Consider the following 16473-nt stretch of genomic DNA (forward strand, 5'->3'; position numbering starts at 1 on the left):
TCTAACCGCCCTCTGAGAGGGCTACAGGCGCATAGTTTTACGATTATTGCGACGAGGAATCTATTTATTTAATTTTTTAATAAAAAAATATAAAAATAAAAAAAACTCTCCAGCATTCGTCACCTCGGGCCTTTTAACCCGTTCCATTACACGGCCTCTGGGCCGACCCACACACATGCCAACACGACGCGGCCCGAACCCAAGACACACGAGCTGGTTCCATTGAGTCGTCGCCCGCTTGATCAGAACGCCTGGCAGGGATTGGGCGGGGACCTGACACTTGTCTACAAATAAAACTGTATGTGAAGAAGTCGGTTAAAAAAATAGAAAGGGTAGACTCGTCAGCAGACATTGAACGCTTGGAGGTGGAACAAGACCAAATATTCTAAGACAGGAGGACCAAATATTCATCTATCATTGCAGTAATTGTCTGGTTAATGAATCATCCTCTGGTTAATGGATTCGTCCACACAGTGGTTCCATTCGTGTTATGTTCAGTAATTTGTGAAACTACATGTATATGCTTGGATTTCAAATTTGTGAAACTACATCTAAAAAGAGAGATCAACTTTGAACAAGGCATTTTCATCTCTAGCCTCCACCTTTTACTGGTTAATTTGCAATTCATAACAATTTCAGTATAAATTTTATCAAACCATGAAGAGAAGAATTCTGTATGTGGTTATGCCTTATTAAATGCTACCCTTACACCATCCTATTGTAACCAAACAAGCTAATCCATGTTGAGCGGTTTCTGGAGCCATGTTGCTAATCCCTGTGCGCAAATGAATGGTGTACGACTCCATCTTCATCGTCATTTGTTGGACCACTTAGAAGGAGCGCAACAACTAGATCTTCAATTAGAAATGTACCATGGTGCAAGAGGTGGTCTGTGACATCAAGGAGGAATTTCAGTCGGTGCAGGTAGCAGGGATTCCTCACATGGATGGCGAGTGGCCTCATTAGCGATATGTTATAGGTGAATGATTTCGGATTTGGTTAGCGATAATTTTGGTTTTGATTTTTGAGTTTCTTCGGAGTTCTGAAGATCGGTACCATTTTTATAGAGGGGAGATGCTGTTTTGGCTTTTGAGCATTTTCCGATGGCTTCACTCGGTCTTCGATGTAAATGTACATTTATAGTCCCCAGTATTAAGATTTAGCTCCCTCGAGAATAGCACGGAGTTAAAAAAATAAAGGAGAACATGGTTGATGTCATACAAAAGTTAATGATCTGATACTTTGTAGGAAGTCATGAGCAGTGTGACATTAAGCCAAAACTATCATTCAGGACAGCCAATGATACATTCTCATGCGCATATTTTTCTTCAATGTACACATCAAACAAAAAACAGTAAGGCTGTGATCACTGTAAAAAGAATAATAAAAAATGAAGACATAGCAAGAACAAGATCATTCGAAACTAGGGGAAGTTCATCTGGAGAAGCTTTACAGATTTCAAATGACTAGAAATCTCTCGTGCTGCTTATGCTTGACCTGAGTGGCTGTAATCCGAGCTAAAGTCCTGGCTACCGAACGCCATCCTCTGGAACTGTCTGATGTCCGCCGTGTTGGCAACGTTGAACATCTGGCTCTTCCCTGGCTGCATGCCGTTGCTGAGATCGTTATCTGTCAGGCTGTCGAGGACCCTGACAACCTGAAAACCCAGGGCGGAAATTCAATTTGGTATCTAACACGTCATGTAAGGAAGGTATGCAGAGTGTGGTTTCAGTTTTTCGGATTTGCTACAATACAAGTTATGTTTTGTCAGTACTCAGTACCTGCCCCATCTTGGGCCTCCTGGCAGCTGAATGCCGGATGCATGCCGCGGCCACCTCAATCACACGGAACATTTCAATATCATCGAAGTTCCCATCAAGGCGGGGGTCTACTATCTTGTCAAACTCCTGGTTCTCAATTGCGCGGTTCAGTAGCGGTCTTGACTGTAAGATGGGTTGTGTAATGAGTTATTGGTACAAGAGTGAAACCGTGTAACCAAATTGTGGTAGCAGCAGCAGCAGCAGCAGTGCACTACTGCTGGAGCTTACCCACTCCACAAGGCTCTCGTCGCCGAGGGGACGCGATGAATCGACGGGCTTCCGACCGGTGATGAGCTCCAAAAGCACGACACCGAAGGAGAACACATCTGATTTTTCGGTCAGCTTCCCCGTCGACGCATACTCTGGAGCCAAGTACCTGTGTACAGTAGAGATGCATAATTGGCACTGATCGATGCAATTTCTTTCTAAGTCAAGAGCTCCTGTAGATCAGGATGAATTACCCGAATGTTCCCATCACACGTGTTGAGACGTGCGTGACGTCATTCTCCGCTAGCCTGGCGAGCCCGAAGTCCGCAACCTGGACCATGAGCACAGTTGCAGCAACATCAGGAGCTGAACATACCTTCCCCAAAAGGAATTGTTCAGATTTCTGAAATATTGCAATTTTGCTGTAGAACAACAAACCTGAGCTTCAAAATGGTCATCAAGCAGGATGTTTGAGGACTTGATGTCCCTGTGGATGATCCTTAGATGACCTGCAGCAACAGACATCAGAATTAAGCTCCATTTCTGAAGAACAAAGAAATTGAAGTGCAAACAGAGTCCATCTTACAATCCTCATGCAGGTAGGCCAATCCGCGCGCCGAGCCCGCCGCGATCTTGACCCTCGTCGGCCAGTCCATCACCGGCCTTCCCCTACCTGCATGCATCAGTGATATATTTAGACACAAAGAGGCCCGCAAGAATCCACAAGAAAGTGAACAAGTGTTCAACTCCATTGGAGTAAAGAAGTGTTCCTACAATCCTACCATGGAGGTGGTGGTGCAGCGTGTCGTTGGAGACGAAGTCGTAGACGAGGAGACGATGCTCCTCGGCGATGCAGTAACCGACGAGGGAGACGAGGTGGCGGTGGTGGACGCGGCTGATGATCTCCACCTCCGCCTGGAACTCGCGCTCGCCCTGCCCACCGCCGCCCTTGAGCTGCTTCACGGCAACCACCTTGCCGTCGCCGAGCGTGCCCTTGAACACGCACCCGAACCCGCCTTCCCCGAGGATGTTGTCGCGCGCGAACCCGCCGGTGATCTCGTACAGCTCGTCGAACGAGAACGCCTTGGTGTTGCCCACGCTCAGATCGCCCGACGACGCCGTCACGCTCCGAGCCGGGCCCTGGCCCCCAATCGTCGCGCTGTAGTTGGCTGATGCGACCCACGGCGGCTGCTGCTGGTTCTGCTGCGCGTATGCCTGGCTCGTCGCTGGTAACATACTCTGGCCCACGCCGCCCATGCTGAAGTTCATCGACCCCGGCGCCGACTGCGGACGCAGGAATGGCGCCTCGCCGGATAGGTGTTGCGGCGTGTAGGATGGGACTGCGAAGCTGGCGTAGTACCGGTCGGCCTGCCTCCGCTTCCGCCGATTCGACAGGCAGACGAAAAAGCCAGTGAAGCCGAGGAAGACGATCACAACCACTACCGCCACGGCCGCGGTCGCTCCGGAGCTCAGTCCGCCGCTGCTGGGAGGTGGCGTCGCGCTACTAGCCACTGCCGGCGGCGTTACCGGAGGCGAGTGCGCGGTAGCCGTTGAGCTCGTCCCGTGTGGCGGAGGAGGGGCATAATCCACGACGGATGGCGGCGGCGGCGTGGTGTTCACAGGTGATGCGGTTGGCTGCGCAGCGTGTGGCGGAGGAGACGCGCTCGAAGAAGGTGGCGTGGCGTGTGAGCGGGGCGTCGGGGGAGCAGACGGCGGTGGCGGTGCCTGCACGGAGGTAGGCGGAGGAGCGGCGTTGTCCGGTGGGGGCGGTGCGACGGCGGGGGGAGGAGGCGGAGAGGACGTCGGCACCGGCGCCGGTGGCGGGGGCGGCAATGCGGCTGGTGGACGGGCAGACGACGCCTCCGGTGGCGGAGGGGCAGTGTCAACCGGTGAAGGAGGAGGCGGCGCAAGCGCCGGCGCTGATGGTGGCGGCGGAGTAGGAGAAGAGGCGGAAGGTGGTGGTGGAGCAGAGGACGATGATGACGGAGGAGGAGTGGAAGAAGAGTCAGGAGGCGGCGGCGAAGAGTCGGCCGGCATTGACGGCGAAGATGAGGAGGGAGGAAGGACAGTGCCCGGCGTTGCCAGCGTGTTTGCTGCGCCACCGACTGCCGCCGCGGCGGCACCAGTGGCCGGAGCTTGGAGCAGAGTTCTCATTGTGAAGCAGTTCTACTACTGCAAGAGCTGAGAGTGGAGGGAAGCAATTAGAACAAATTTGTTCGAAAAATTAAAGAATCATGTAAGGAGTGCTCGTAGGCATAATCTTGATGGATTCAATTCAATTCAAAGTTAACTCGAAATGAAGCTTAATGCAGTGACATTTCTAATTTCGATGGCAATGATCTAGAGTGATTGTAAATAAAAGCGAGAGAAACGGATTCCGCTTCTCGAACAACTCCGTTGATCTGTGAGCAAAGTCCCATGGTTGACTCCTCAAGGAAGCACCGTTCTTCATTCAAGTCAACATCATGATCATACTAGATGTGCACAAGAGTACAAAATCACAGTAATAGGGCTGTTGTGCCACTTCCATTTGCTTTGATCAGGAATTTAGGATACATCAGTTCAATGCAGTTAAGAGTTTCCGAAAAAATTACTGAAAAGAACACACTTTTGTCTAACTCCTCTTCTCAGAAAAATTGGAGGAAATTGAAACAGAAGAACACCATGCATACATTAACCAAAAGTTGAAGTTTTTATCCTGAATAAACCAAAAGAAATTGACTATTGTGAAAGTAAATTGATGCACTTCATATAGCACGTACTACCAATGTAAGAAGATTCAAGTTGGGTTCAAGAAAATAAAATCAAACTCTAATAAATAAACCGCTTCAACATAGAACCTTTGACAAATCTTCCAAGCTACAGCTCAGAACACGTTTCGTAGCCTTACAAAAACCCATCCATTAAAGTAAAAACAGATTCCCTGTGCTCTCGTAGGGGGGAGCTAATTGCATGGAAACTTCCTTTCTTGCAGAGCAGACTATGGGACGCAATTTAAGGCCCAGAAAAGAAAACAATGAACTAAATAAAGAACAGAGCCATCAAGAAATAATCTGATGCAAGAATGATAGATTGCAAAAGAGATTTCAAATCCAAATCCAAAATTCTGGAATTAATGAGACTAAACAAGAACGGTCAGCAACAATGCAGAATAGCCGGCACAAGCACAAGAATGCAAGAAAGTGACCAGAAGCAGCCATGAAAACGTACCTTTTATCTGAAGCAGCTACCACCTAAACAGTCGGACGAAGAACAGAGCGCGCGACAACAGCACCGGGACGGGCCGATCAACAAGGCAATGCAGCTCAACTCTCATGCTGCATTTGCTCCAGGAAAGCCAGAGAGGGGTTGGGAAAAGGAAGAGCAGAGGTTGAGAGAGGCCTGCAGATATTTCAAGAATGTGTCACGCATTCACCACCACCAGCATTGTCGTCTCTTTTCTCTCCTGTTCTCGGTTGCTGTTGGGGGCTCAGAACGTGGCGACGACGACTCTCTGGCCTGTTCGTGCTGGCTGGAACACGACGACCAGAGTTTGTAACTATTTATGTATGTGTGTGTGTATAGAGAGGGGGGGGGGGGGGCTGGATAAGGGGCGGGGGAAGGGAGAAACGTAGTAGTCGCGTCCCTGCCACCCTGCCATTATCTACTACTGCTTTGTTACAAGAATAAGAGATTGAGTAGAAATGATGAGCTATTGGCCTTTTGGGTTATGCTCCTGCGACGTGCAGACGTACACACACAAAATGGTCAAGCATTGATGAAAACACACCCAAGAAAATACGTAATAGCATGGGAAGAAACCGTAGGGTGATGGCATGGACTGCCTGCTGCTGCGATGGGGAGTGAATAGCTTTGTAATTGTTAAATCTCACCTGACTAGGTTCAACACTGTTGCCTCATATTTGTACCAAGATTTGTGCTTTAGAGATAGTGAGTATATAAGGTAAGAAAAATAATCTATATCTATATATATACTATATCTATATTATATGAGTTGCTTTCTTTCCTATGTCCACCCCATTTAGTATACATAGAACAATTTGTATACTCTAAGCGATTTCATCCATTAGTCTAGATGGATTTGATGTGTGTCGTCCCATCTAATGGCTCAAGTCTTTTGAATCCGTCATTTCCCCACTAAAAATAACAGGCACACACTGATGATCACAATCAGCATTAAAGGTTCTAATCAAGCATTAAATGACTCAAATCAAATATTATTCTAATAACCGTAATCAAACATTATTCTAATAACCGTAATCAAACATTAAATGACTCAAATCATTGCTCTATTCCTTATATTATTCTGATAGAGTATCACTCAAGCAATTCTAAGTGTGGTTTTTGTATGGGTACGTGCAGGCAACATGCGCACTGCGCACAAGTCTTGGATTTCAACTTTGCTCACACCTCTTATGGCGCGAAAAGGAGTGCATTACAATCTCTCACATAAAGAGTTACAATCGCCATTGATTACACGCTTCGAGTTACAACTCATGATGATCATGAATTTCACAAGAGCAAACAGTACCCCAATTTCAATCCTAAAACAGTGTTACGATGTCTGGAACAGGGAGTTGCGATTTGTCATTAATTAGTACTTTCTATTGTCATTAACTAGCACTATAAAGATGTGTTTGCCAAGGGATTTTATACTAAAGGACATAAATTCGATTGTAATTATTGAGGATTGTGGCTCACTCACGCCATGTTCTAAGACAGGGGGTTTTCGAGACTAATCCGAGCCGTCTTGGCTATCTCGGTGGACTTGAGTTTGCTGAAAAGTTCATCACAAGTTAACGTGTCATAATTTGATGACCCTTCAATGCTCGAGATCTTCACTTCCCATATGCTACAATACAGATCATAGAGAAGCTTAATCGCTCCCTCGTGGTCAAAATAGGGCAAAATACCAGTTGATCTAAAATTGCTAACAATTCTATCAAAACGAGCAAACATGGAATCCAAAGACTCTGCGGGGTCTTGCACAAATATTTGATATTCTTGGTTGTATGTGTTTCGGCGTCTGGCCGTAATCTGATTAGTGCCTTCATAAAAGACACTCAGAGTAGTCCAGATCTCCCAAGCAGTACGGAGGTGTTGAACTATGTTAAACTCATTCCGACTCAAGCTTGTGAACAAAATATTTCTGGCCCACTCAGAGTAGTCCAGATCTCCTAAGCAGTACGGAGGTGCTGAACTCTGTCAAACTCATTCCGACTCAGGCTTGTGAGCAAAATATTTCTGGCCTTATTGTTAGCCTCATACTATTCGATTTGAACCTGGGTCATGCGAGCAGCAGGGATCTCATAGTTGGAATCAACTACCACCCAAAATGCACTTTCTTGGCTTAAGAGATAAGCCTCCATGCGCACATTCCAGTACAAAAAATCATAGCCATCAAACAGCGAAATCTTCCCATTTCTCTCCATGTCGCCTACGGATCACAAAGCCGGTTAAGATCAACAAGTGATCAAACTGGATCTGATACCAATTGTAGGACCAAAAGTGGCAACTAGAGGGGGTGAATAGGTGCCTCAATAATTTCATACGAAATAGATGGCTGTTGGCACAAGAGTTCGTCTTGTGTTAACAAGTACGGTGCGAGTTTATTCTAAGGAGGAGACTCAGGCTTGTAGACGAAATTTGAGAGGAAGGGGCAGTGCAAATGTATTTGTCGGTAAATCAGGAACCAGGGGTCCCCGAATCCCGAGGCCAGGCCAGCAGTTTGCCACACGGCGCCCTCCCGCGGGGATCATCTCCGCGAGGTACAAAAAGACTAAGTTCCGGGTGAGGGCGCTCGGGGACATGAACAGTGGTCCCCGAGTACCCGAGTTCCCCGATGATCTGCGAAGACCAAGTGTCATGAAGGGAGTGCGCGGGGTTATGAACAGTGACCCCCGAGCACCCAAGTCCCCCGACGACCAGAAAAACCGAGTGTGTATATAGAGAGGGGGGGCCTGGATAAGGGGCGGGGGAAGGGAGAAACGTAGTAGTCGCGTCCCTGCCACAATGGCGAGCTCAACCGAAGGGCGGCGACAATGGCGGCGGCGGGGCTCGAAATCGGCGAATTCGGCTCTGGACTCGGCGGATTTGGGATGAGATGAGTTCAGGAGAGGGGTTCTGCTTATATAGGTGGGATCTTGCGCGAAAAAAGGAAGGCATCGGGCTCGTATTCTTCTCGAACTTGGGATAGCGGCGCAGCGGCAGACTCCGGGTCGGAGACGACGGCGACGGCGAAGGCGGCTTTGGCATAGGCGTCTTCAGCGCGGCGGGCTGGCGGCGTGCGCGGGAATGGGCCGAGGCAGACGAGTGCGGCCCACGCGGGAGGGAGGCGGGGGCTGAGAGGCCGGTTGGGCACGCTGGACCAGGCCGAAAGGTGGTTTGGCCCGGGGGGGGGGGGGGAAGAAAAAAGCAGCCCGAGAGAAGGTTTTTTCTTTCTAAATTCAAATCCAAATCCAAATCCAAATTCAAATTCAAATTCAAATTCAAATTCAAAGCAAATCCTCTTCAAATAAAATCCATCAAAATCCAAATAGAAATCCTATTTGCCTAATTCAGCATGGATGCATAAAAATCAATTATATCCTATGTCAAATATATTTTCTTTTATATAAAATAGGATTTTACTCTTTTTAATTATTTAAACTCATATTAAATTTTAGCAAGTTTTAAGAAATTTCTAAAGGTGGAAAAATTAGGGTGTTACAACTGTGCTAGTTGGACGCATCCCTAGCAGACCATCGTGCTGGGTGTATCTACTATTGACGATGAGGAGCTCGACCAGATGGTTAGGGAGGGGAAGATTCCCTTTAGAGCCATTGCCTTGGCTCCGCTGGAAGAGGAGGTCCTGGAGCCTCTAGCCTACGAGGTTGTGGTGTCTGAGGCCTTCTTCAAAGTGAGCCTAGGCCTTCCGCCAGTGACGTTGCTCGAGGAGGTGCTCCGCCACTTCTATGTGGAGCTTTCGTAGCTCCATGTCAATGCCATCGCCCACCTAGCCACCTTCGAGTGGGCCATGCAGGCGGAGGGGTGCGAAGGGAGGGTGGATTTCTTTGTAGCCCTCCACTTTGCTAGCTGCTAGCCAAAGATTGTCAAGGAGGATGGGGTGAGGAAGGCCCTCAGCTTTGGCAGCGTCTATTTTTAGGTACGGCTGTAGTACCGCGATGCCTTTCCATCTGGTCGCAGTGATGGTTTTACTATAACATCGACCTCGGATCCCCCTTCGCTCGACAAACCGGGATATCGCGTATGTCCTGGAGCCAGAGCCGGACATCTCGTATGACCAGTTTACTTTGTGGCTGGCCCTCCTCCAAAAGATGGTTGGAAAGATGAGCATGTGTGACCTCGCGGAGTTCATCATGTTGCGCATTCAGCCCCTTCAAGCGGGCTGGGACTGTGTCTTCAAGCAAGGTGCGGAAGGGTGGCTGAATGTGTACTCCGAACCCCGTTAGCTTTGGTGACTCCTCTTCGTTGTCTAGTTTTTGGATCCATATATGTGAGCCACCTTTTCCTTTCAGAGAGCTGCCTTCAGCTGGAGCGAGCGACTGAGATTGCGGAGGTGATCTTGGGCCCACCTACTAATGCGGAGCGGAAGCGGCGCGTGGCTCTAGCAGGGAGTTGGGAGTGGTAGAACCACGTCTACTATCATCTCAGAGTGGCAGCTCCGGCGTGGTAGGATCCGCCGGAGCCTAAGGTCGTTGGGAAATGAGAGTGTGTGGCTCCTGCGATTTGTGCGAATCCACTCCGGGCTCGGTAGTCTTTTGTCTCCAAAGGCTCACATACCGGCTCAACGGCCGAGTTATCTGAGGTGCCACTGGTCTGCATGAAGCTCTAGAGGTGGGTCGGGAGCACAGGTGGCCTGTCCGAAGGTGACGGTCAGCTTAGAGGTGGCGACCGAGGGAAGAGCCTGGTCCCTCAGTGGAATATGACTTTGGGTTTGCTGGTTCGGACGTTGATGATGTCACGGGCACTTCTATGAGAGGGGTTGAGGGTCTTGGTGAGGCATTGTTACTTCGTTAGTTATATCTTGTTTTGGTCGTGCACCAGGCTCTCTTGATTTGTGCTTCTTAGGATCATGCAATGACCGCCGAGGTGGATGTGTCCTCGACCCCCCCTCCAGAGGTTTCAGGGCCCTGGTAGGGGTTGGGGACCCCTCCGGAGGTGTCTTTGAAGGTTGCTGTGGGGGACGCGGCCTTGCCTCCGTGGAGCATTGAGCCGATTTATGACTTGACCCTTGCGGCCTGTGTTGGGGGCACTGGGCCCTCCGTAAGGGCTCCCTTTGCAACGACTGAGGGGGGCCCTGGCCTTGAGGTCTTGACCTCGAATGATTTCGCGTTGCGCCTTGAGGTGTTAAAGGCTTTCGTCGCGGCCTCATCTCTCCTTCGGAGTGGAGATCGAGGGATCGATGGCTCGACATCCTCTGGAGGAAGTGGAGGCATGCTTGGCAGCGACGTCCTTGCAGGTAAGTAGTTAGCTGTGGTTTGCCAGATTCGGTGTCTGGTTCTAAGCAGCATATCTTGTTTTTTTTCTTTTGTGTTGTGCTTCGTAGCAAGTTATTTTTACTAAGGCACTGGGAGATGGGGGCCTAGGCTCTTGTCGCGGCCTGCGATGAGGTGGCAGGCCTTTGTTAAGCCTTGGAGGAGGCTCAGAAGTAGGTGGAGTCTGCGAAGGGTCGTCTTCAGGAGGGTCTTCGGCGGGAGCACGTGGAGGCTAAGGCGTGGAAGGCTGTCGAAGATCTTTGAGAGGCGAGGGAGTTCTTCGATGTGGCCAACGCAGCTCTTGTGTCAGCTGAAGGTGAGATTAAGATCCTTCGAATTGCGGTGGTCGAGGCACAACGAGAACTGGAGGAGGCTAGAGCATCATAGGGGGTACTACGTTTGGAGTACCAGCAGTTAGCTACACGTGCATCAGAGGTTGTCTGGATCAGCTCCGATGCCATGAGTAGTGTCATGGCCCAGAATTTCCAAAACATATAATTAAGTGCTAATGGACGTCATTAGCATCATTTGCTTGGTTTTGAGCAATTTTAGGCATGCAATTTTTAATTAAATAAATTGTAAAAATCAATATTAGTTGATGCGTTGTTAAGCAACTCACCATATTTCTATACAACATAGGGTTGGAAACAATTTTAGAAATTAGTAGGTGCCTAGAGGAGAATATCAATGAATTTTTCCAAATTTTTGGGAATTATTTTAAAGGCATAAAAATTAACACAAGTTAGAAAAGCTTGCCTCTTTGGAGAATTTTCATTTGAATTTGGTGCAAGCTTTTTGGGTCAAACAAGGTAAAATGGATTGTTCATGATTTATAGAAGCCAACAAAATTTGTTCCACAATTTTTAGACCACAGTAAGGCCTCCACCTTGATAACCAAAGTAGTGAAGATATTTTTGCCTGGCGGTTACTGTTCATCGGCCCCACCTGTCATCCCCTTCGCACGCACACCGCCTCTGCTCCCCCTTCTCCCGCTCTCACAAAGCAATGCGGCGCCGCCATCCTTGACTTCGGTGGCCACCTCCACGTTGCCGGCCGAAAGATCAGCCCCAGTCCTTATCCTCCCCTCCCCGCCCTCTACTTTATCTCTCTCTCTGCTCCTTCTCTCGCGCGGCCGAAAAGCAGAGCGCAGAGCACTCGCACAAGCATCGGCCGCTGGCAAGAGTCGCCGCGCCGTTGACGGTTTCCGTCGAGCCCGAGCCCCGTGGAGCCGTAGGGAGGAGCGCCCCGAGCTCCTCCGCCGTTTCCCCTCCTTCCCCGGCCGTTTCCCGCGCGGATTGGAGCCGCCCGCGCCTTCTTCCCCGACGACGGCAACCGAGCTCCGCCGTCTTCCGTCGCCCCGCTGTTCTACAGCCTCACCGACCTAACCCGCTGCACGGTGAGCTTCCCCGTGCTCCTGTACACCTTATGCGCGGCCGTTTTCTCTCTGTCCCGTCGCCGGCGCGGTGTTCCGCGGTGGTTGAATCGCCGCCGCCTCCCCACGCACGCCGCCGGTCGGGCCGCCATCGAGCTCGTCGGTCGGGAAGCGAGCCGTTAGCTCTACGCGCTCACATAGAACGTATTGGTGTGCTCGGCCGGGCTTATTGCGTCGCCGTTCGCCGTCGGCGTGTCAAAGCCGTGCCGCCGCCGTGCTAGTTTTGCCCTCACCGCCGCTCGCCGTGTTCCGGCCGTCGCCGGCGTCGACGTGTGCCCCCACTGTGATCGCGTGCTCGCGCTAATGCCGTTTTTGCCCTCGTCCAAGCCGTGCAGGCTGCCGCTCGCCGCCGGCAGCCACCGCAAGAGCCGCCGGCCGTCCTCCAGTGGCGCGCGCGCAGCTGCCGTGGCCGATTTTGACTTCGGTCAAGGGAGCCGGCCCCACCGGTCAGTAGCTGGGGCTGGGCCGGTGTCGGTAGAAAAAGGCGTGGGCCCATTTGAATATTAGAGAAAAATCGGAAAATGCGAAATTGGATATTTGTTTAATTGGTAAATCGGCTGATAGCTTGTATAATGCGTAGAAAAATGTATATAACTCCAAAATTCATGAAACCAGTTTTGTTAGGCTTATATGATCTTTATCTACATGTTAAAAATGCCAGCAGCCATGAAATGTGTTCTGGGAATTATTGAATAAATGAAGCATGTTTAAGCTTTGATAATTCATAATTAAATCTTGGTAGCTCCAAAATTGATGAATCCAATTTTGTGAATCTTGCTAAATTGTTTCCTGATCAGTAAAATATACACCCTCATGTTAAGCATAATTAACTTTCCAGTTTGGTTTAAGCTTTGGTTTATGCTTTAAAGTATTTCAGGAAATGTTTAAATGGTTAACGCTAATTGCAATTAGGAAATATTTGATGTTTTAAGCGCAAGGCATAATGCATGTCACCTCCGTTGTTGCATGGCTTTCATACTCATCATTGCACGCGATTATTCTTTTAGGGAACTTTGACCCGGCGAACGAGGCTGTACCCGGAGGTTCCCGCAGTGGTGATCGTGACTCGGGTAGCTGTGAGCAGCAGCTAGGGCAGCAAGGCAAGCATCTATCATATTGCACCGTGTCTACTTGAAAATCTAATATGTTATCTACGCTTATGTATACATTGCATGTGTCGGGTTCCAAGTTGGGTAGAACCTATGCCTATGCATTCTTCCAATTCGGTCACGTGTCATGAGTTATTCCATTGGAGCCTAGTGGTGTCGTCGCGGTCTAATTTTAGTTCGCTATGCTTAGTGGTACTTAGGCTTTCCGGTAGAAGTCGACGACGGCGTCCACCGTTGTCGCGAGCCTAGGGCTTTTTACCTGTTCACATTTGTAGTTATGTTGATGATGTGTCGGTTGTTGAGTGGTGAGTTGAGACGAGGTGTGGGCGGTGTTAGGGGTGTCATCTGCTCACGAGGAGTCCTCAGGCAGTTCGGGGAGGGAACCCGGACACCGTAGACCGCTTGTACCGGTTAAGCACCGATCATCGGTGTAGTCGGCTTTAGCACTTACCTTACTCACCACATGCTGATATAATGGTAGGCGAGCCGATTACCTTCGCAGACGTGGTCATGTGGGCCTCGTCATAGACGGTGTGAGTCCGGTTTGAGTCCGGGCTTTTAGCGGTATTAGTTTGCTCGAGGAGTAGTTCTAATACCGTCTCGCCGAGCTATGGTTGATCCACATGGTTGGGCCTGGCTGGGAAAGGTTGTCACGGGTACCCCCTTGTGCGCATCTTAGCGGGTGGCACAAGCCGTATGGTCCCTGTGTCGTGTGGGTCCAGGAGTATCCCCCTGCAGGGTGTATAATCAGTTCGAACTGCCGCGCTCTCGGTCATGAGCATCGCTATTGCTTATCTCCACCGAGCGACCATATTTTGGTCGTAGAGTTTCGATGTGGGTTGCGGCATGGTTGGATTGGGTGGTTTGGTCGGTTTGTGGTCGGTGATTTGGTGGTATTGGTTTACTTTTATACACTTGTTGTTTACATATCTGTTATGGTCAGTTGGTTGGCAGGGTTTGAGTTGGTGGTTGGTTAAGTTAGTTGCTTACACCTAGAGTCTAGGTTGCTTACCGCTTAATGAACTTAAACATGTCTTAATCCTTGCTACAGCTTTAAATGCATGATCCTTGGAGTCGAGAATATATATATACTCATACTGTGTCAGACTTGCTAGTACCTTCGTACTAAGGGTGCTGCCCTTAAGTTGCTTCAGGTTCACAGGTCGGCGAGGAAGAGGCAGTTTTCGGCTACTTTTTGCCTGCCGATCCGGGTGGCGGGCAGGGGTAGCACATTCTACTCCAAACTCCGGCGCTTTTGGTACGGAGCCTAAGGGCATCCGGCTTCATACTCTTTTGTTGTATAGGTTTCTCTTCCGCTGCGTAGTTGTTGTTGTTCCTCTTTTGTTGTAAATTGTGTAAGCAGTTGCATGTTTAATAATTGTAATTCAGTTTAATTACTTGCTCTCTATTAAACTGTGTTGGGATATTTGAGTTGGAAGGCATGTGTTCCGATCCTGGGCACAAAACACGTGCCGGGACTACCGGAATGGTATTCTGATTAATCGTCGAGGTTGTGATTATGAATAATGATCCTCCTGATGATTAATTAGAATTCCATTTGGACGGTTCCTCACAAGTAGGCTTGGGGATAGGTGTCCACCACTACCCTTCGACTCAGAGGCATCGATTATGCTGCTTTTCTAGCTTCAGTCTGCTGTGAAGGTGATGGTTAAAACTGCGGAGACCTACGTGAGGTTGAGCGCACCCGTGGCCACGGTGCTCCAGCTGACCCTGCTGTACCAAGCAGGGGTTAGCCCATTCTAAGTATTGGAGCAACAGGTGCCAGACTCCATGATCGACGGCTTCCGGCCAGAGGCACCTCCAGTGGAGATTCGCGCCGCTATGGAGAACATTCATCAAAATTTATGGGCGAGGCATGGCCGAAATATGACATTGCGCTATATGGTAGGTCAGGTGACTCCAGGTGTCACAGGGGGTTCTTGCCCAAGTTATTCATTGGGAGGTTAGGTCCCTCATCAGGAGCCTGTAGGTGCACCGCTGCCCTCTGGAGGTTCTTTGCTTTAAGTCGTTACTCTGTGGGAGTAGTCTCCACGCGTGGATGCTCTGAAAAAACTGCCTTCAGATGTGTAGCTCTATGTAGGCTGTTTGTTTTTGCTTTTGTTTCCTTTCCGAAGGGGGTCAGAGTCTTAGTATGTTGACTACCCTCTTCGGCGTCTTGTATTTGGGCTTTTGCATGCAAAATAGAGTCATGTCTATCTCCTTGTGGTTTTGCCTGTGTTGTTCTAGAATGCTCGTGCCTTGAGGCTAACTAGAGCCCAATCTATGCATATAGGTGTGGCAACCTGAGGTCAGAGGGGTCCTCACTTGTGCCGAGGATAGTGCCTCTAGGGAGTGATTAAGTGCGTCCAGAGCGTCTAGGGCCACTTCGTCTGTCCAGTGGTGGAGTGGCTTTGTCATGCATCGCAATTCCGAAGGGTGTGTGGATCCGAAGATGGTCGCTTATGTCTTGGTCAAGGTCAAGCCAGAGGAACCCCCTGTGTTTGCTCCGGATGTGCACTTTGTTGAAAAGGACGACTGGTGTACAGCTCGGAGCGCCTGGGAGGTTGTTGGCCCACTCTTCCTTCAACTTTTTGTCCTCCCCTGAGGTTTGACGGAAGGGTGTCTTCGGAAATTCTTGAGCCTGTTTTGACTGGAGAGAAGGTGGAGGAGGTACAGGTTGTGGAGTCCCTACCAGAGGAGGAGGAAGAAGAGCTGGATTTTTGGGCCTTCGACTCGTATCCCTTCCCAGTGGAACCTTTGTCTTCCCGAGCTCAGGGGGGCTCTGTCTTTCGCAGTAGGTCTTTGCATGGAGGGGATTTATGTCGACCCTCCACACGTCGTTATTGGGGTCAACCCTCTAGATCCCGCGATACTTCTGGGAGGTGTGGTGGCCAAGTTCCCTCCACATCCTATAGTACTTTAGGGAGGCACAATAGGCTAGCAAGTTTGCTGGGTATAGATTCAATGTACATTGACTAGCTGAATACAAACTTTTGTAAGTCATGTATGAATGAACTTGCGTTGTGTTAACTTTGTTTTTTGGCGTTATAATTTTATCGTATCAATGCTTCGCCTATGCCACTATCCCAGCCCCTTCGCATTCTACGGTTGTTAGCAGTTGTGGGGTGCGAGATCCGAGGGGTAATGAATTGCGTTAGGTGCGAGTAGGGTAAAACAACTCATTTACTAACATTTCGATGCGTGATGCTTTTGTAGTATGGAGGCTATGCCTTCAAGATACCGGAGGGTTCAGATGATTTTGGCATGGAGACTTTTAGTCTTCAAGATGCCGGAGGATCATAACTTTGTGATGAATCCTTTTTGGCACGGAGGCTAGGCCTTCAAGACGCCGGGGAGGTTATCCCTCCGCCATGTAGGTCAGCCAGGCCTTAAAGGTGACAGAGGGTCTACGCCTATCCAGCATGGAG

The 16473-nt window shown here is 49.5% G+C and overlaps 2 protein-coding genes across 2 annotated transcripts; one reads left to right on the forward strand and one right to left on the reverse strand.

Annotated features, from left to right (window-relative positions):
* Positions 1-1328: 1328 nt before the first annotated feature.
* On the reverse strand, positions 1329-3661 carry LOC133925867 (proline-rich receptor-like protein kinase PERK8). Its single transcript, XM_062371612.1, is given in 7 exon segments — positions 1329-1657; positions 1782-1943; positions 2049-2196; positions 2282-2462; positions 2465-2536; positions 2614-2700; positions 2810-3661. Coding segments are annotated over 7 exon segments (1308 nt in total). The 5' UTR covers positions 3297-3661; the 3' UTR covers positions 1329-1486.
* On the forward strand, positions 3326-4212 carry LOC133927635 (glycine-rich cell wall structural protein 1-like). The gene is made up of 2 exons (XM_062374082.1): positions 3326-3344; positions 3650-4212. Exons 1-2 carry the CDS (start codon positions 3326-3328, stop codon positions 4210-4212), a joined length of 582 nt encoding a protein of 193 aa, XP_062230066.1.
* The last annotated feature ends 12261 nt before the right edge of the window (positions 4213-16473 follow it).

Source organism: Phragmites australis, chromosome 8 (genome assembly GCF_958298935.1).
Source record: "Phragmites australis chromosome 8, lpPhrAust1.1, whole genome shotgun sequence".
Lineage (NCBI taxonomy): Eukaryota > Viridiplantae > Streptophyta > Magnoliopsida > Poales > Poaceae > Phragmites > Phragmites australis.